Source organism: Pelobates fuscus, chromosome 10, assembly GCF_036172605.1.
Source record: "Pelobates fuscus isolate aPelFus1 chromosome 10, aPelFus1.pri, whole genome shotgun sequence".
In the NCBI taxonomy this organism is placed as follows: domain Eukaryota; kingdom Metazoa; phylum Chordata; class Amphibia; order Anura; family Pelobatidae; genus Pelobates; species Pelobates fuscus.
Genome location: NC_086326.1, coordinates 131,091,656 through 131,112,235, shown reverse-complemented (window position 1 = coordinate 131,112,235; position 20,580 = coordinate 131,091,656). Strand labels below are relative to the sequence as shown.

At 40.7% G+C, this 20,580-nt stretch overlaps 1 protein-coding gene across 1 annotated transcript in view; it reads left to right on the top strand.

The window, feature by feature from the left end:
• The window catches only part of CDH23 (cadherin related 23), a 909,735-nt gene that overhangs the window by 432,030 nt on the left and 457,125 nt on the right, over nt 1–20,580 (top strand). The window contains exons 12-13 of the mRNA XM_063435341.1: nt 3,886–4,035; nt 8,487–8,645. Of these exons, the coding sequence (XP_063291411.1) occupies nt 3,886–4,035; nt 8,487–8,645 (309 nt within the window). The remainder of the gene's footprint in view (nt 1–3,885; nt 4,036–8,486; nt 8,646–20,580) is intronic.

Genomic DNA, 20,580 nt, shown 5'->3' with positions numbered 1-20,580 from the left:
TGGTCTGAGGGCTGCGCGCCCTGCCATTGTTCCCCGGGACAGGTCCGAATAGAACGTGAGGGACATGTCCTCGAAGGCATATGGTGTGTTTCCCCTGGTGGCTGCCATAATTGCCATTTTGTCTTGGCGTTTTTGGAACTTGACTATTATATCCCTGGGTGCCGACGCTGGGGCTGTTGTGGGTTTGGGTAATCGAAATGTACAGTCTATGTATATTCCTTTGGCCTGCTTCGGGGAGAATCGTGCTTACCAAGCGTCGTATGAGGTGGGGCACCTCTGCGTCTGATATGGAGTCCATTATTCCCCTGATCTTAAGGTTTTGGGCACGCCGTGCATCTTCCATCGCCACCATTTTTTGTTCCACCCGCAGGTGTTGTTGTTGCAGGGAGACCACTTCATGCTGCAGCGTGGTAAGTTGTTGTGTGTGGCTCTTGGAGTCCCGGTCCACAGCACCCATACGGTCTGACAGGCCCTGGATGTCTTTCCTCATATCCGCCATGTCAGCCTGGATGCCCCGTCGGAGCTCCGCCAGCAGCTCCTTCATTTCGGCCTTCGTGACCGGAGCAGTATCTGACTGCATCTTGGGCTGTGTCTGCGATCGTGCAGCGGGTAGGGCTACCTCTTCTTGGTCTGAGGTGAGGCCGTCTGAGTTAGTGAGGTCGTCCGCATAGTCAGCATATTCCGCCATGTGAGGCTCTAGGGCGCCATGTGCTCTCCGCCATAGGTCCCCTATACTTGCACCAGGTCGTGGCATGTCCGATTTTAGTTTTTTGTTCTTCTTGCCCATTGCTGCCGTGATTGCTGGGGCGATTAGCCTGTTTCTGTTGAGTTTGAGGGGTGATGGTTGCTGATTTTGCCCGTATAAATGCTTGTATTCCTCGGAGCTCGCTGGAGTTGCGACCGCTCGGTTCAGTAGTTGGCTCCGCCCACCTCTCCTGATATTATTTTTAAACCTTTGTCCCTCTAATTTAAGACTATGTCCTCTTGTTGAAAGGTTGAAAGGTTTCAGATGATGTATATCCTCATGTGTGTAGAAAGGAAAAAAGACTGCATATGGTAAAGTAAAATTAAAACTTTGGAAAAATGTATTAGAATGCACTTACAAACTGAAGTAAAATCAGGAGCATATCTCCCCCCAATGTGGAATATAGCAGCAGGTTGGTAAATTTAGAAGGACGCCAGGCAGCAGCATAAAACAATTAAAATATAATAAAATAACATGACTCTGTGGATGGATGGCTAGTAGTATTGGTGTGGATGGATGGCTGGGTGTAATTAGTGTGGATGGATGGCTAGTATCATTTGTGTGGATTGATGGTCGGGCATCAGGTTGAAGACCAGAATTCTTTCTTCTTCTCCTCCTTTATTAAAGATGCTGCACCAGGGACAACATCCTGTCCTACTTGGTTGATGGTGCTGATATTTTACACCAACCTCCGTTCTCTTTAATGCCTCTGCTCAGCGATAAATAACAGGCAATTTACTCATCTTTTGCCCCAATTTTTCAAGGAAAGGCGTACTTGATATTTGGAAGTGCAACTAAACGTTCGCTCATCAAAAATTCAAGCAAATCCTGGTAACATGTTTTGAGTAAATAGAAATACGGAAATACCTACAATATGAAAATACCACAATTTAATCACATTTTTACTTGAATGTTTTTTGCTACAAGAAGCAAATAGGGCTGTAAGTCTTTTTTGCAACACTTTATTGGAATTAATGGGTGTATGTGGTTGACTAGGACTAATAAGTGTGGATGAACTCAGTGAGCCCTTCCTGTCAGTCCGGCCGGGTGCAGGAAACAGATGCTCCTGTACCGGGGTCTGTGCCGCCCGGCCACGCTACACTGAGTGACTGGCAGGAGGGAGCGCTGTCACTTAAATCTTGCGCCCCCCAGGCCGGTGCGCCCTAGTCGACTGCCTAAGTCGCCTATAAGAAGCGCTGGCACTGCTCATCCGCTTAGTTTACAAGCGATAAATAATAATCAGAATGTTCTTCTTTCACAATCGATTTTTCTCAATGTAAACTGATGATGAAAACCGCTAATGCCTGGTATTTATTGACTCACGCATGCTGTTATGTCAAACTCTATTTAATATACGGCTCTGCATATTTGTTTCTGTAATTTGACTATAAAATAATTGTCATATAAAAATAATAAAAAAATATTGTCAAAAAAAGAAAGAAAAGTGCAAGGCTGACAGTTCATCATTAGTAGACAAATTAAACTATCTGTGACAAAGTGTGAAAACATTTGTAGGCTGGTTATTGGTCAATCCTGTTTGGAGACAAGTGAAAGAAACAAAACAAAAACATTACAATACATAGAAAAAGCAAACAAACAAACAAACCTCTAAAAGCAATAAATCCTACAGCACTAAATATATGTTTTCGATGTTTGTGATTCAGATCTGAGATGATGAGATGGGCTTTTTTGGCTTTTTTTTATAACAATAAAGGACTATATCACATAATTATTTCACAACAATTTTTACAAAGGATGATGTCAGGATTTACCTGGAGAATAGCCTTTCTATGGTTGGATTAGCGTTGGAGTAAGTAGCCAGCCCACCAGATATGGAGAAAGCTAATCCCTGGTAGCTATTTCCCTGTTCTGTTTCATTCTTCACGGTCAATAAACAGACACAATTGAAGGTTAACTATATGGCTTACACTTTTTTTTTGTAATTGTTTCTTTTCCCCCACTTTCTATATATGCACCTGCACATGATCTCAAAAGATAACTCTTCGTACACTGGAGAACCATTTGAAGGCCTTGTGGACAACTATTGATCTGTGGCAAAACAAAATGCTAGTTTAGCTAAGGGCCCGAAATACCCATTGGATTATTAGTATTTAGAGTAAAAAGAGTCAAATCAATGGCTACAGATATTCTGAAAACTGTCAAGCCTCTTGTTTTTATTTTGTTGAGGGTGGATGAGGGATTATCATTCAATTTTAAGACAAACTGTATCTTAGTTGTGAAAGCGTATTTCATACATTAAAATTATTTAATGCAATGAAATAACTTATATGTACTCCATATGACTAATTGATAAATAGCACTCCTGAGTTTTTTTCGGCATTGCCAGGAAATCAATGACAGCTGTTTCCTGTGACACATATCTGCTTTATGGATAATACAGCTGCCAATACTAGCTATTCTACGGGGTTGAGGATGCTGTCAGCCATTGATACATCAAGTCAGGAGCTGTAAATGAGGTGTTTGGATAATATGCCATGTATTTTTGACATTGGCAGGGTGCAGAGAGTTTGCACAGCTAATGAACAGGTAAACAATTTGCTTGACGGTGTTACGTCTCCATGTAGCAATCTAGGATATGTACTGGAATCTCTCCAGAAATATATCAGTCTCCCTGTGACCTTCCCCTTGTATCATAAGATATATATATTTTTTTTGCATTCTATAGTCTGGAATGGAATTATGTATATATTATTTCATTCAAAGGGTAGATAATTTTTTCTTAACTTGCTATGTGTGGAGGATGATATCATATTTGTATTATTCTCTTTAACGTACAGTTTGAATAAGTCCATGCAATGCAGGGAATTCTAAACTCAGAACTTGCATGTCCTGGTCTACTTGAGATTATGCTCCAAAATGGCAGCTACTGTGCTATCAGCTGCTGCCATTTTAATGCAGACCTATCCCAATAGCAATACTGCAGGATATGAACTAAGGATATAGACGCAACATTATACCTGTATGTATCATAGATTTACCTATTGTATATTATTAAAATACTTCAGAAATGACCAGGTGTAACACAAAACCAAGGTGGGTGACTATGGGGGTAGTTTTGTGAACTCTTGGATGAGATACATGTTATGTAGAACTGACTTATCTTTTCCTCTATTCTGCAGGGTTTGAACAGTGCCTTTGAGGTATACATGGTAGGAAACAACTCCAACCATTTCATTATTTCCCCAACCTCCGTTCAAGGAAAAGCCGACATCCGAATGCGAGTGGCTGTTCCACTGGATTTTGAGACAATACCGCGCTATGAATTCTCTGTAAGTATCCTCTTATTTGCGTTCTAACTGCCTAGCAGAAAGATTTCAATATTTCAGTTTTATCTCGATATAGCTCCACAATATGTGAGTCCTACATTCAAAGTTATGATAACTCACCCTTTGCAAAAATAGCTGCCTCTGTATATTATGATAGTGGTGTAGGCTACCTGTTTGCAGACACAAAGCCATAGCTACATCTTCAAAATGTGCTCTAAAAAAAACCACGGCAAATTTTGAAAAATTCCTGTGAGGTTCTAACTTCTATAGATTAATTTTATATTATACAGTGAGTTTGACTTAAATGTAGAGAAAAGATATTGTGTTCACTTAGTTTTGTATTTTTTATAAAAAAAAAAAACACATTTGACATTTAACAATGAATAGAAAATACTAGCTTCCATGTATGTGCAAGCTGATTTTAAGGAGTCCATGAAAATTTGTAAAAAAAATGTCTTTGTTCTTTTTCCCCTTGTTTAACTGGACAGTACCTGCATAAAATAAACATGTATGTACGTAGTGGGCATTGGATGAGATACCAACTATGAACCCCCCAATAAAGACAGATGCTAATCTTGGATGAAACAGGCCACAGCATTAATTAAAACATACAAATACTGTATAACACATCCGTATTCGTATAAAACTATACATTTAAATAACCAAACAATCATGACTTATAATAAACACATAAATAACAGTGCATAATGTCATAATGTAATTCTAATCAAAACGTCCTTGTCAATCTAACTCACACCTCTCCCAAAGGCTCTCACCTCCCCCCTCCTCATAACAAATTCCTCTTCCCTTTTTGGGCTCACCACCAGCCCAGTGGGGACACGTCCAACCTGGTACCCTTGCGGTTTACCATAAGAGACAGGGGAGGCTGAGACCCGGCCATTATCCACCTTAATCTTCTATCTGCAACCATCTCCCAACCTGTTTTGGCAAGGACAAGCTGTGATGACACCCAGGGCCTAAAATAAAGGGAGGGAGGGTGGGTGGGAAACTGTTGCTAGCCCGGATCCTATGTGGCACTGACGTCAGCTTAACTTGTCACCACCCATTCCTCACATACAACACACCCACACATACCTGACAGCCAATCACAGCTCATCGATTCCCACACTCATACATGTGCCCTTGTCCGCTATGCAGTGCACTCTCCCTAGAGCCTCAACTACTGGAATAGAGCTACAGTTTAAATGTCTGTGGCTTTTTGCTTTTATATCGATTGACCTAATTTAAAGCATAACTTACATTCACTTCAAATTAATATAGGACTAAGATATCACATGCCATTTGTAACAAGAAGAATCATTTTTAAACTTTAGGAGCTGTGAGTTGCCTTGCACAACAACGTTTGCACATGTTTAGTTCCCATTTCACTATAAGTTTGAGGCTAAGGATCAGGGTGAAGACACGTGTAGGGGCGTTCCAGAGCTTGAGCTCGAGAGGGGCACTGCAAGGCTTGGGACACATTGAAAAGGGTGGACACATACATCTGCACAAACAAGGAAACACAAACTTTCATATATGTATGTAGTGATGGTACACTGATGCCCTACCTCCTGTGTCTCAAATCAATTAAGTGCCTCCTTTCCCCTGTGTGTGTAGCAGACTAATTGATTGTGGTTCTGGCAATTTATTTAAATAACTTGGGTGAAGACATTTGGAGAGAGAGTGGTACTTGGTCAGGCACGGATGGTTTAGAAGCCCACCTGGGTAGGGGGCACCGAAAGCCGCCAGTCTTGTCCCATTATTATCCACTGCCAACCGCACATGCTTGAGACCTGCCTATGTGGGCAATGGGCCATGGAAAGAGTCCTCTATCCTGGTGAAGAAATGACCCCTCAGTTAGCCTTTTCTGCCATCTGGTGCTTCCCTCCTGAATCTGTTACTGGACGTGCAATATTCTGCACAAAAAGATTTGCAACTGATGTTGTTATTTTTTGTCTTTTGTGTGAGCTGTAACCACATAGGCAAAGAATGCTTTTTGTACTATATCGCTGTTAATCCCAATAATAAAACTCAGCATTTAATGCCCATAGGAAAATAACCAAGGCATATTTCTTTCTGTGGTCAGTGTGTAAATCAGAGTCTCTGATTTTTAGAGCAAACAGGAGATTCAGGCAAGTCTGACAGTAATTCTCACTCCATAGATTTATGGTTAGAAAATATAAAATCCCTATAAACACACAGCCCAAGCAGACGGCAAGTAATAGTGCTGTTGGTTGAGAGGAGAGTTTATGCGCCATAAAACTTTTATCACCCTCTCATTCAGACAACTAACATGTCCTGTCTAACTTCTTTAGTGCCACGTGCCTCTGCAATAGGCTGTGTGGAAAAGCTGCTCTTGGTATAAAACAGAAAGTAACCGTGCAATAGACCGAAACAGCTTCTTCTATCTGCTAATGACTTTCTTCCCACCACGTCTATTCAACACTGTTCCGTGGTTGCACAAATAAATATTGTGAGTCATTGTCCAACTATTCTATTTGATAACAATAACATTCCCATTTCCGATGGTCCTCCTACTTTCTGCCTTGGGACACTAACTACCAGTGGGGTGAAGGAACACTTTAGTGTTCTGAAGTTGCTGTGTAGGTGACCCGACCGCCCCCCTCCCCCCCCCCCCCTCTTTTGTGCAGTCAAAAGATGATTTTACTAACATTTTCTCACACGGAGACAGTTTTGCCATTACTGGCCCCACTTGGCTCCTCCTCTGAAAAAAACTGTGTTTTTAGTGCTAAAACTGCAGATACAGGCTGTAGACACCAGAACTACTATATTAAGCTGCTGTGGTGCTGTGGTTCTGATGACTATAGTTTCCCTTTAAATGGAACAGGGTTGGGCAGATGGGGAAAAGGGCATTGACGACTTGACTGCTGAGTTAATTGGAGTGTAAGGGGTTTTCTACATGTAGACTTCTCAGTCAAATGGCAACTGTGAATATATTGAATTTCCTACAAGCTGAGTCCCAAGCTGAGCTGAGCTGATTCCCAAGCTACATCTGGGGTCAAAGTGATCCAAATCTGACAGGTTCCAGAAACCATAAAAATGATAAAAAGAGAAGGTGTTAGATTATGAGCCAAGTTTCTTTGAGTTGTACCTCACATAACTGAGTCAACGAATTTACGGAAGCCCAAGATGGTTATCATTATCGTCCTTCATGGATCCATAAACATGTAAATAAATTCACATTAGCAGTAGGTAGCTACTATTACATGGCACTCCAAATGACTACAGGCCTTAAACAACATTGTTGTCTGTCTAGTGGCTATGTCAGCTTTGGTGTTCTTCTGGTTCTGCTCTGTACAAAATATTCAATCTCTGTGTTGTTTAAATTGCTATACAGTGCTAAAACATATTTATTAAAACAAAAACTATTAATGTTCAGAATCTTTTGAATTATATTTTTTCAGACACTTGTGTATACTCCGAAATAGAGTGAACCAATTCTAATGGCACCTCTTTCATGTTGCTACTTGGCATACATCCGTATGCTAACATTTGCTGTGAGGAACTTAGTTTGTGAGGATCATAAACAACAAATTGTTATATATGTCCAAAGTTGTTGAGGACTCTTATCTGGGTTATTCAATAAAGTGAGAATTCAAAGTGAATTTCAAATTTAAGGCCAAAGTTGCTAAATTAAAGTCACATATGTTTCCGGTTTTCGTTCACAATGCCTAAAACTTGAAATTTGCTTGGAATTCACTTTAAATATCCCCTTGAGTGAATAAACCTGCCAGTCTTCCCTTTGTTACCCCCAAATCAGGCTAAAAATACCTTTTAGCAAATTTTGAGTGCATACAATTTATTACACAAGGCAGCCCATGAAAGGTCTAGTCTATGCAGTAAAAGTTTAACTTTTTGATAGATTGGTTCCTCCTAGAGCATTACACAACTGATTAAGCCAACAATAATGGCTAATAATATGATACAAAAAAATAACTTTGTTGTACCAAGACATTTACTGAATGCATGACAGCCTCACAAATCCAAAGTCACCTTTTAAGAATGGAAATATAAGGTTGTATTTGAATAAGAGTTTAGGTGCCAGTAGTCCAACATTTTCTAGAACCGTCTTGCATCTTAGGGTACTATCTCTTCAAAAGTAAGTTCTGGGGATCTCTCCTGAAATTTGAAATCTCCAGATTTCAAGATGCAGGAAGGGACTGTGCCCTAGGACAATAGAGGCAGAGCTTGTCAACTTTGCTATCTTTATGGTCTGCCTGGAGAAAGCAGGCTGTCTGCCATCCTTAGGGGCAGAACCTCCTCTATCACAGGCAGGTATGTTCCTTTCACAGATAGACCTGCCTTTCCCATGCAGATCCCCACCTCTGTGCAGCCTGCAGTCAGTCCCAGATGGTGGGCAGGGAAAATTAGCAGGTATATAAGTGAAATATCTTAAAATCCATATAAAATGTTATCTCTCTATTGTTTAACAGCTGTATGCCAATGAGAGTGCTTTGGACCATGTGGGATTTTCTCAAGTAAAGATTGACCTCATCAACGAGAATGATAACCGCCCCATTTTCAGCCAACCACTCTACAATGTATCTCTCTTTGAGAATGTTACTGTTGGGACCACCGTCCTCAGGGTTTTAGTGAGTATGACCTCAATTTCTTATATTCAGTTTTTACAGGCCCTCCATCAAGTTATCTGTGCAAGTTACCAAGGTTTTCCACAGGACATTGACCAGGAAAGGTTTGATAATAAGTTGTCCTCTTGGTAGGTCTTGTATTCTTCATAGGCAGATACACTATCCTACGCTGTTAAACATCCACTAGAACTGTCTTAATCATGAAATGTTTATGGATTTGCTTATTTTATTTATGATATTAGATGCGTGCCTTTGAGTTGAATTGTTGTTTGTTGCATTCGGTACAGTTGGCAGATTTTTTTTATTCGCAATGCATTCCATGGCCTGATAATCCTAAACAGAGCATGATTAGCTGCAAGGTGACCTTATGCAGCCACACAGGGCCCTGGGGGTTAGAAGGGGGTCCCGGAACAATGAATTTGCTTGGTTTCAGTCACATCAATATGTGAAGAATGGATGGGAGCCCAAACCGGTAACCTGCCTAGGGCCCTGTGGGTTCTTAATCCTAATCTGAATCTAAGGCTAGGTTTTCTAATCAATTTAAGTAGGCTAACTACAATGTGGCTTATTTTCTTCTGTGTTGAAAATAAACTTAAAGATGAATTGGGAGAAAAAAGTGTTAAAGTTAAGCAGAGCTAAATAAATAATAGGGATTTTTTGCCAAAACCGAATTCACTGAAACAAAAATAATAAACTTGTTTCTGTGGTGATTACTTAAAATGTAAGTCAAAATAAAGTGGAGCACCGCCTTAAACCAAACTGAGCTCCTCCCTTTAATCTCAACTGAGATACATATTGATAAAGTGTACACTACACTTTTTACACTTTGGTAACTCCACCTCTGCCAGCGTCATTAGGGCATTATTATCCAGCCTGTATCAAGAGTCCCGAGGCTGGCTAATGTTAAATATATAACTTAGAGTCTGTCGTCAGCATACACTGCATGCTGGCTACTGTCAACCAATGGCAAGGCATGGGTTGGAGTAATCCTTTATGGAAAATTAGTCAGACCTTCCGTGTGTTGTGTCACAGTCTCTCTGTGTGATACATTAAGTTCACTCAGTCCTCCACATCACCGAACATCCCTGAACTGCCAGCTGAAGTCAGGAGGTCTAAAGTATAGTACACAGTGAGCACCTGTTTAACTATGCTCACAGAGCAGTTAAGTTTTAATTTTGTTGATTAACAATTTTTGTCAAATTTTAGTCGACTAACAATTGTTGTCAAATTTTAGTCAACTAAAAGTTTTGAGATTTATTCGACTAAAACGAAAACAATTCAGATTACTAAAACACGATTAAACCTAAAATTGCTTTTTAGTCAAAAGACTATGACTAAAACTAAATTTAAATTTTCTGCCAAAATTAACACTGAGCAGAGGGGCTGTGAAAGGGGCCACAGAAACAGATCTAGGCTTTAACTTATTCCATTTAATTTTAGTTGTCAACTAAAATCTAATGGAGATTTAGTTGACTGAAACTAGACTAAAACTAAACCAAATGAAGGTGATTGATTGTTTGCCGGTATGAGTCACTCACTTTGTGCACAAGCACATTGTCTATGACGCTGAGCCCCCTAACCTGATATTAAAACCTGCAGAAGTTGGCAGATCTGAAAAGTAAATATATACATATATAGATAAAACAAATATGTATATAATATGTCCAAACCCTAGATCACCAAACATTTCACATCATGAGATAGAAAAAAAAGAAGCCATCTATATTATCGCATAACTTCAAATATAGAAACAAAATATAACATATATTTTACAAGTCATGGAGTACTTATCAACGCAGTAAGTCATATAATATCAAACAAAATAATTCACATTTTGGATGAGATTTACAAACACAAAGCAAGTGTTACCTTCTATAAAGCACTGCAGGAAACCAGAGAGATGGGTTGACTACCTCAGAATGTTGGCAAACTGGCCTTTCCGGCCTTTGTAAGGTGCCATGGTACATATTTCGCCTGCCTGCTTAGTAATGAATAACACAATAAAACATTTTCCTCTTTAAAGTTGCATGTCATGGAACAAATAGGAGAAAATCTAAACTTATAGATTCATCCAAATATGAGTTAATGAGCTTTAAAACGTAACAGGAAATGTGAGTGTAAATCAGTGTTATCGCATCTCACCTGCTTTCGTCTACTGGTACTGTGCAATTTTCACATTTTCATCCAAGGCCCATCTGTATGTGTCCAATCAAATCAAGCTTTATCAAAATGATTGGCAGATTTTTGTGTTCACACTGAAAGATGGAGCTAATTACGCAACTGCATATTTCCAATGAAAGTGTGGAGAGTTAAAGATTCTACAGAAACCTCTCGGGGCGAGTGCTAAAGAGTTCACAGCAGGTTCTTTGATCCGGCGTCTTTTCACACTTTAGAATTTGCAGTTTAAAAAGGAGAAACACCAAAGTGTATACCCTTATGTGTGCTACATAGGTTAATGTACAATTCTTTAACTTAAAAATAAGGGCTTTATTTTCCAATACAAAATTTTATTTATTTATTATAAAATATCCAATAAAACCTTAGCTAGTGATTTTATTCTGTCTGATTGACTCAGCCCCACTGCAGTGAATAACTGCTTGCAAATTATTGTTAGTCATTTAAAACGATGCCAACGGAGTCTTGTTTCTGCTTTCAGGCAGTTGTCTCTAAACTGTCCAATGTTTGTGTAAATCCAGTATTTTTGGACATGCCTTACTTGTTTTGATCTGTGCTGTAGCTATAATGCATTTTTGTCTATTTGATTAGTATCAAACTACTGTAGTGTTTCTATGCAGATCTACCTGGGGTATGAATATGGCCCTGCGGGTGTAATTAAAAATCAAACTATGGCAGTTGTAAACTCAGCAAGAAATTGAGTTTAGGTTATTGTAGCGAGAGCGAGAGCAGTGGTAGCAGGGCTTCTTCTATGCTGCTTACTCCAACAGCTACTCAGGAACAAACAGGAAACCTCAAGACAGCAGGCATAAGTACAAGATGCTACACAAATCTTCCATCACCCTTCCCAATAACTGGACGACACTCCGTATTAGGAGCAGAACTGAACTTTTAATGGCCAAGCTGGCCTTTTATGCAGGCTTTGCCCCAAAGGTTACCAACCAGGTGGACCTTGTGGGGCACCGATAAAAATATACATCCACCAATTAACACAGAGTCAAGTCATAAGACACTCCCATGCATTACACACAACCCTCTCCCCCCTGCTCAGGAGATAATTGAGTTACTCGACGACCAAACACCGATGCTGTAATTCGTATGCTAAGATGGCCGCCGCCACATGTTTGTATGGCGAATGGCAGCCACCCAGGGAACACCTAGTTAGTTTGTGCGGTTGGCAATTTAAATAGTGTGAACCAAGTTAGGGAGGTCAATTGATGCCATGCTCCTCTCCTGGGTTGCCTGGTTGTTCGGTAGTTGGTTCGTTTGTCGAACCATATGGGGAAAAATAGCTGAAACAGGATTCTTATCGAACAACCAGACGAATGAGAGCCAATATTATATTGTTACTTGTTTCTACAAGTAACCAACAGGGAAGGTAACTGAAATAAAGTAACAAAAGGGTGGGTGGACAGCCACTACACTACAGTTATGCATGTCTTTTGAGGTAGATTTATGTTGATCTACTGATGTTGTTTATGTTGATCTACTTCTCTGGGGGTAAATCGGCACCTACCTTGGAATCCTCTCCATAATTAATCTTGATCAATCCTGTAGCAAACCCCTAAGCAGACAGAAGTGTTTATGTACTACCCTGCTTCCTTGAAAACCTACCCTATGTTGGGTTTTGCCTGTTAGAGTTGTGGACAAGTGAGTAAATATCAAAGGAGTGGAAGAAAATAAATAATCAGAAAGGTTTCTTTCTGTAATAACTATTTATAAGGATGGTGTGTGTAGCAGCCATAGCAGATCTGGCATTTGGAAACTAGTAAATTAGACAGGAACATTTTTTAATACTGAGTTTAAATCTGGCCATTTTGCCTTTTCTGAGATGCTGAATACTTCAAATAGAGTTGCCTTTGTTATCCTGGTTTCTGGTCTAGTCATATGTGCTTTTATGTCAGTTTTCACCAGATTCATGCAAGCTTATTTGTCTAGTTTCTTAAATTATCCTATTTCTTTCAGTGATTTTTCTAGTACTTTCTGTGTTCCGGCACAAACCCAGAGAACTAGTGTGCCGTGGGTTACTGTCTCTTAGTTTCAGTGTTTCAGTTTATTTCCTGGTTTGACCACATCTGATTCCTTCTAATTCTAATGGTTAATGAGTGTGCTTATTAAGAACTATATTATTTCTATGACTATTATTATATAAAGAGTCCTTAAAAAGGGATATTATAAAATTACATCCTTGGTAGGAATGCCAGGATTTTGTGACGTTGTGAAATACTCCACCCATACTCCACCCATGTTGCGAAGCATTGTCTTTATAGTCTGATTGACCATGTGTAGGAAACAACCATAAGTGCAATACAGGAATAGAATCAAGGAAAATAGGATGCTACCCAACCAAACCTTGACAAATTAAATAGTAATAAACTCTATCAAGGAAGACTGGCCTATTTCAGTTCTTATTTTTAAATCTCTGACATAATGACTTGATTCCATGTATGATGTCATCATTTCTGGAGGAGGGCATGCTGGCCCTTTTACATACACAAATGAGCAATTATCAGATGAAGACAGAAAGTTAAAATGTTTCAAAACATAGCTCTAAGCCATTGTGCTGCCTGCTAATTGACCAATATTGTTGTGGTCATTGGCACAGCTAATTACACTAACTCTCTTTAACTCATTTCATGTTAGAAAGGCAAAATACAGGATTTCTCTTTGTATTTCTAAAATAAATGCTGCTTCTTAATTCTTGATTAAATATTAATATTGTTAGCTATAAATAACAGTGCATTTATTATGGTATATGACATTTTCTACTAAGAAGACTCTCCAGAATTTACACCCTTGTGACACAGCAGTAAGTCTTTGTTGGGTACATTGAGCAAGTACTGTCTAGGTATGAAAACTGCTGTGGACCCCTATTTGGCTAATTATTATCCAACTGGCCAAGGGAATAAAGAATGTGTGCAGCTGTTCTTTTTGGTCTCACCACTGCGTAGGCTATGAGGGAATAGAAGCAAGTGACCATGTTGACAAGTGGTTGGGGGGGGGGGAGGGGCTGGAGACACGGTTTTACCCTTTTAAACATTTAGTGTATATTTCTGCGTTTTTGTGGTTCTGGAAGTGCCAATTCAGAGATAATTCAGTTCATATTAGTTGCTTGATCAACATCCAATTGCAATAATTTGACATTGCTACTTTTTCTTTTTGGCTTTGAATCAAATTAAAATATCGAAAATAAATCAAAATATTTGGTGCATTTCCCCGAACTGGCCTCTGAATAGAGCTTCTGGGTCAAATTTGAAATCGGCAGACAAATGGCAAGTTAATACTAGCCTCCCCCTCCCACCCCCTCCCCCATGAACACACACACAACTATAGCAATGTAATAGAGGCTGTTACCCTCTATTATTTTGTTAAAAGTGTATTTTTCCTCTCCAGCAAATTATTTTTAGCAAAATAACAAAATTTTACACTATTACAGACAAAGACCACTATTTTAAACATGATGTTGATGCACAAAAACTCATAGACTCAACAAACAGACACATGGAATTGCTGCTTAGTATGTTGTTACAATATAGGGATATAAAAAAGGTAGTGAGTTATCAGATTTAAAAGTTAAAATGATTAAAAAGAAATGTTATCTGTATATATATATATATATATATATATATATATATATATATATATATTAATATATATATAGTAACTGAGTAATTTTGACCCACAATCACCTGTGGTAGTTTAAAAATGTTCAGTATTATTTGTGGTATTATTTGCCTTATTATCCCTATGAATATAATTTTCCTGTTGGCTGCCAAATTAATAATGGTAAGTGGTAGTTACATGTGCTGTGTTATCATTATATGGCTTTTACAAATAAAGAGACAACATATTACATCGTGATGTACGAAGGTACGGTGAATAAGAGAATTTCCTATAGTTTACAAATGTACGAGGTCCAGAGGCAGAATGAGAGTGGCTTAGACATGTGTTGAATTATCCATTAATCGTACAGAGTGGGGGATCTGAGATAACTCAAGTGTTATCGTTTGCTGAAGCCTTTGGGCTGCAGCAAGGAGTATTTCTCTGTATGTCTAATGGGAGGCTTGCTGACTGCACCTGATCACAGCCTGGCACTGATAGTGGGGAAGCCAGGAGGAAAACAATTAGTCTTGCGTGTCTCAGACAGCTCATCTGCTCTGCTGAACTGATTAAAACTAAATTGAGATAACTTAAGTAATTAAATTTCCCTAAAAAGAAGAAAAAGAAATATGGGCATGCTGTGACTAATAGGGCAATGCATAATACATGTTTTAAATAAACCTGATACTTATTTAGCTAGAAAGAAGCATATACATAATGGTAAAAATGGTAGGTATAATGGAAATTTAATGCCATCTCGGGGTTCTGAGACATCATAATAAAGTACAAGTTTGAAAGTTAAACGCATCATGTATTTGTCTGTCTGTCTAGATCATCTATTATGTATTCTAGTAGATGGGATTGCCACTATTTATTATTGCATTGGACTCAGACTCATTTTATCAAAGGTTGGAACGCATATTGTGCTCCATTTCCTGAAAACCCAGATATAAAGGGCATTATTACAAGCACTGGAACGCATGTTGCGTTCAGTCCAGACGAAGACGCAAGTACTTTACGTCACCACAAACTGAAATGCAGCCCAATGACGCGAACAGGAAGTTACATCGGCGGAAGCACCAATCAACTTGTGGAACGCAAGATGCGTTCCAGCATACAAAAAAGACCGGGAATTACGAATCTCTCCCCTATTTAAAGACTTGGATAACGAACTACTCCTATCACACCTATCCAACTGAAGAAGCCAAATTTGGCGAAACGCATATTGGATATTTGGAATACTTACTGGTTATTATTTATTTTTCATACCCTATTGGGTTTTTACTTTTATTGTTCACTAATAAAATAGCTTTCACTGTACCAACGAAGTACCGTACTATCACTATGGATCCCTATCTATGCACAGATCTTTAAAGATCCACAGGCACTTACCACCAGAGCCAAGTGTCCCCTTTTGGCTCCACCTTTGTGAGTGATTCCCGAAACCGTCTTTCTTATTTACCTGGCATACAGATTTACACTATTGGTTTCTTTTATGTTTTTTTTAGAATCTACGTCTACCTCATTATACATGGATATGTATGTATAATATCCTTTCTTATTGTGCTCCACTCCCGATTGGTTTTTTTTTTTTTGTGTATTTTATTTAAGGTGCGTGTTAAGGGGACACCACACAGAAGTGTTCTGAGCACCTAGTACTACAACCACTGTGTAATTCTTCTTTGTGTTATATTATGTCTGTCTGTCTTATTAGATGAACAGCCCATTTCAACACGTAGATCGTGTTTTCATACCTCCTACCACAGAGTGCATTATGACCTGCAATGGGAAGTTTGACTTTATACATGGAACAATCTGAACATCCCAAGGATAATTCAGAAGGAGATGATGACTTCTCTTTTTTATGCTTTTTATTTGCATGTTCATGAGGATTGCAATTGGCTGTTTCTTTAAATGTTTCGAAGGTTTGAGCTAGTTAGCCTTGAAACCAATGTGTACAGCACCAGAATATACACAGGGTTCTTCACCAAAGTGGGGCAGTGATAGGTGGACCCCAGGTAGGTTCTTAACAGGATTGACTGCTTATACTTGGGGGTGTGGTGTCAGGACAATCTCCTGCAATGGTTACGGTGCTTGGAGTGTTCCTTTAAGGTTAGGGCTAGGGATAGGATTCTTTAATCCTACTGTTGGGACATACATATGACATTCTGCTTGTGATTAGTAGGAGTTATACTCTTGGATGGCAGCTGCTAAATTCAGCTGCCTTTATTTAATCCATCCCTCTCCAAAGTAGAATAAGTTAGTGTACTCTCACTAACTCACACTAATCATTGGATTTCTCATTGTTGCCCTAATATTACAATAACTCACACTCAAACATGTGTCCTAACTTTTACTGTCTTTCTGTCTTGTAAAGTGCTAAGTATACCGGTTAATGTTGTATACATAAATCACTCATACATATACAATTCCTGGCAGACAAAACAGCTTGCAATCACAAGAACCATAGACAGTAATGTGACCCCTTTCTCTCCTTCCTACACAATAAGTGGTTGAGTTAAAGATGGATGAGTTTGCTTTAGCAAAGAACGTGGATATATTCAAACACTGGGCATCATGCTGCTTACTTTTTAGTCTCCTTAAAATCTCTTCTCAGATAAACATTTTTGTTAACAATTAGCAACTGAATATGGGAGCACCGATTCTGGGCATTTTGTGAACCAATTTGCAACTTAACTGTTAGAAGTATTGACTGAATATCTTCACAAATGTCAAGGTTTTTGATTCTCTCTAACACTGAGCATTGTGTCTTAAATCTGGACTTCAACATCTCTAGCATGACCAATGACCCACAGCATCCACGACTGACTGCACTAAAATTCCTCTATCCTGGATATTCAAACTCCCCACCATAGACCTTTTTACGGGAGTCATAATCCAACATGCAGGAAAGAGGAAACCACTAAAGGTGGATCCGAAAGACATATTACCGAGCATTAGAATGGCCGCATTTAACGTAACTAAACAACAAGAATCAGGGTCAAGAATAAATCAAGGACAGGAATAACAGGAATACTCAGAGTCAAGACAAAGCTGAGGTCAGAATAACAGAAATTACAAGTCAAGTACAAAGCCGGGGTGAGAATATCAGAAATCATGAGTCAAATACGAAGCCAGGGTCAGGATACCAGAAATCCCTAATCAAATACGAAGCCGGGGCCAGGATACCAGAAATCACAAGTCAAATACGAAGCTGGGGTCAGGATACCAGAAATCACGAGTCAAATACGAAGCCGGGGTCAGGATACCAGAAATCACGAGTCAAATACGAAGCCGAGGTCAAACACAGGAAATCACAAGAGAATCACTAGGAGCACTAAACAAGGTTTTAACAGAAACCACGGTAGGGCAATGAATGGGGGCTAAAACAAGCCTTAATCCATCCCTCTGCAAGTGGAATTAGTTCTAATAGGTCTACGTCATCACTGCAGTCCAAAACAGATTGCAATGAGGACATGGTCACTTTAAGAGTGGGTGTGACGTCACGTCCAGAGCTATATATAGACGTCCCCACGTAGTTCAGTCAGACCGCGCGGCAGGAGGAGGTAGACTAGGATCGAGGGAGGTGAGTTTTCCTCAGTGTGCCACGCGGTCGCGGAGCTATTGGACCGTGCAGCAGAAGGTAGACTAGGATTCAGGGAGGTGAGTTTCCCTCAGCGGTCGCACCCTGTGGCAGGAGGGGGTCTACGCGGCTCGGCAGATGTAAGTAATGCCACAGACCTAACATTTAATTTCTAGAAATGTGTAGAGATCACTCATAAGGCATTATGCAAGTTCAAGGCCACCACTTCAGCTAGACGCTGCTTGCTGGAACATGGTCTCCCAACCCCAGCTTGAGCCCTGCAAGCTGAGCTTCACTAAAGGCAAGTAAACATAACAACTAAGACTCCATCATTATAGTCCACTCTGTTCTTCATGCCATGCCCCTTACCATACCCCTTCTGCCCCTTCATAACCCAACAGCTCAGTTGGTTGATATTTCTGTGCAGCTTTACTAACATACTAATGACTTTAGACGGGAAGTAGATCACGGTTGATCACTGCATGTCGCTGTATTGCTGCAAAGCATGATGGGAAGTATAGTTTTCCTTTAGGAAGTTAGGAGAACGAATGAGCTTTACTGCCTGAGGAGGATAGAAAGCTGACCATGCTGAGTAATTGATGTTTGCTTCGATGTTTTTTTTTGTTTTTTGTTTTTGTTTTAAATTCTTTATTTTAGTAGTGCATAACAAGGTAACATACTTGCGCGAGATACCCCGACGGCAATCCTCTTGCATTGCCAAAGAATACATAACAGTGGGGTTATCAATAATACATGCACAATTTTTATATTTATAAATGAACAACTGCTCCGTAGGAACCTTCAGTTAAATTACATTGAGTATGCTTGGCATGGTTAGGTCATCAGGCTTGGGAAACATTTTTAAGAGTGACAATAGTGAGATTGGGGTAGGCCTGCCAGGCTGCATACAAGTACAATTAACTATGATAGCAAGGTCGTTTAGTCGTTGCAGGAAGGATTTCTTTAAGTTAGGTCAGTGCCCTATGGCCCTGAGTTAAACTCCCCTTTCCCTGTACTACCTGTTGCTTCAAGTAGATTTGTGGGTCTATGCCCCCATTGATTTTCAGTGTGCTGCTGATAGCGGGAACTGGCTCACTTGCATTTATGGTGCCCACCAGGGGTAATAATCCTAAGATTTTGGTCAGGTTAGGTATCAGGTGGGGCATAAAAATAAGGTAAAACAAAAAGCATGCGTGCTTCATTATATGACCATATAATTCAAAGGCATTCACAATGGCATCAAAAGGGAGAGTGCAAGAGTATAGCTACTGTAACCCAGGGCTGTAGAGGGTGCCTAGCTAATTGAAGCTGGTATGCAGATTTAACGAAACAACCCCAATACTGCAGCACTGGATTTTTGGGGGTGAGTTGAGGTTTAGAGGTCCAGTGAAGGCTGTGGGCATAGGCAGGGGGCTTAAATCTGGATGATATTGGGACTCATACAGGGGTAGCTAACTCTGGGTAACGTTTGTGGGATCAACTGTGTGTATTTTGGACTGAACCTGCTTTTGTGCGCTGCATAGCATGATTAGTCCTTATGGCAGTCCATGTGAGTCAGCCCACGCCAACTCTGGATGCTTGGTTCAGGAGCTGAGTGTGTGAGCCGTGGATGGACCATTGCTGACCACCGTCCCAGTGTGAGACCGCCCATGCCTCCCTGGTGCCGATATTCCGGTCGCCCTTGGAGGGGATCTGAGATGGGGCGCGCTGCTGTAAGCTCCCGGTCCCTGGTGTCGCCGTGTGGCATAGGTGAGCGTTTCGGGTTTTGCCTCCCCTCTGTGGTCCTCTGTGCCGGACCTGCTTGCCATAGCCCGTTCTGTTCTCTTTAGAGTGCGCTGCTTGAGGTCCAGGTTTCTGGGGTCTCAACTCCCCGGTGTGTGGATTGCTGTGCTGCGGTCTCGCTTTTGCTCGGTCTTTTAGCCCGTGGGAGCAGCGGAGAGCCGACATGTCGGCTGGGCTGAGCTGTGGTGCGGGTGAGGTGTGTATGGCTGTTCGGCTAGCCAGCCGACTCCAGAAGTTCTGGCATATCTGATCGAATCTCAGATCAAAGCTTTCACGCCAAGCCTGTTCGCTTGATCCCTCTGGGCTTGGGAGTTGTTGCGATGTGGCGGCCATCTTGGTGCCGCCACGTGGCTGTAAGGGGATCGGGTTTAGAGGTCCTCTGTTGCGGAGGTGTTGCTTGCCCCATTGGGGACCGGGATATCCCCCCCGGTCCAGGAGGGGGGGTGGCAGGGCTGATTGTAGTTCGCTGTGAGTCTGCTGGGAGAGCGGCCGCCTCCCCCAACCGATGTGCTGTCGGATCCCGTAGGCCGCAAGCCTCGGTTCCCGGGGTTCCACGCTAGATCGGTGCCCGCAGGTGCCAACAGTCTGTTCACTGGCCGGCAAGTGCTTGGCGTTGCGTTTTCTGTCGGTTTCCAGGCTGATTTCTGTGCTTTGTGTCCTTTTAATGTCTCTAGATTGCCGGAGCTGTGAGCAGACACGTCCGACCATCTTGCGGTTCAGGCCCCGCCCCCTGCTTCGATGTTTTTTACATGTTTCGTGAGTCTTTGGGAGAGAGATAAGGGGAGCTGTAGCTTGGTT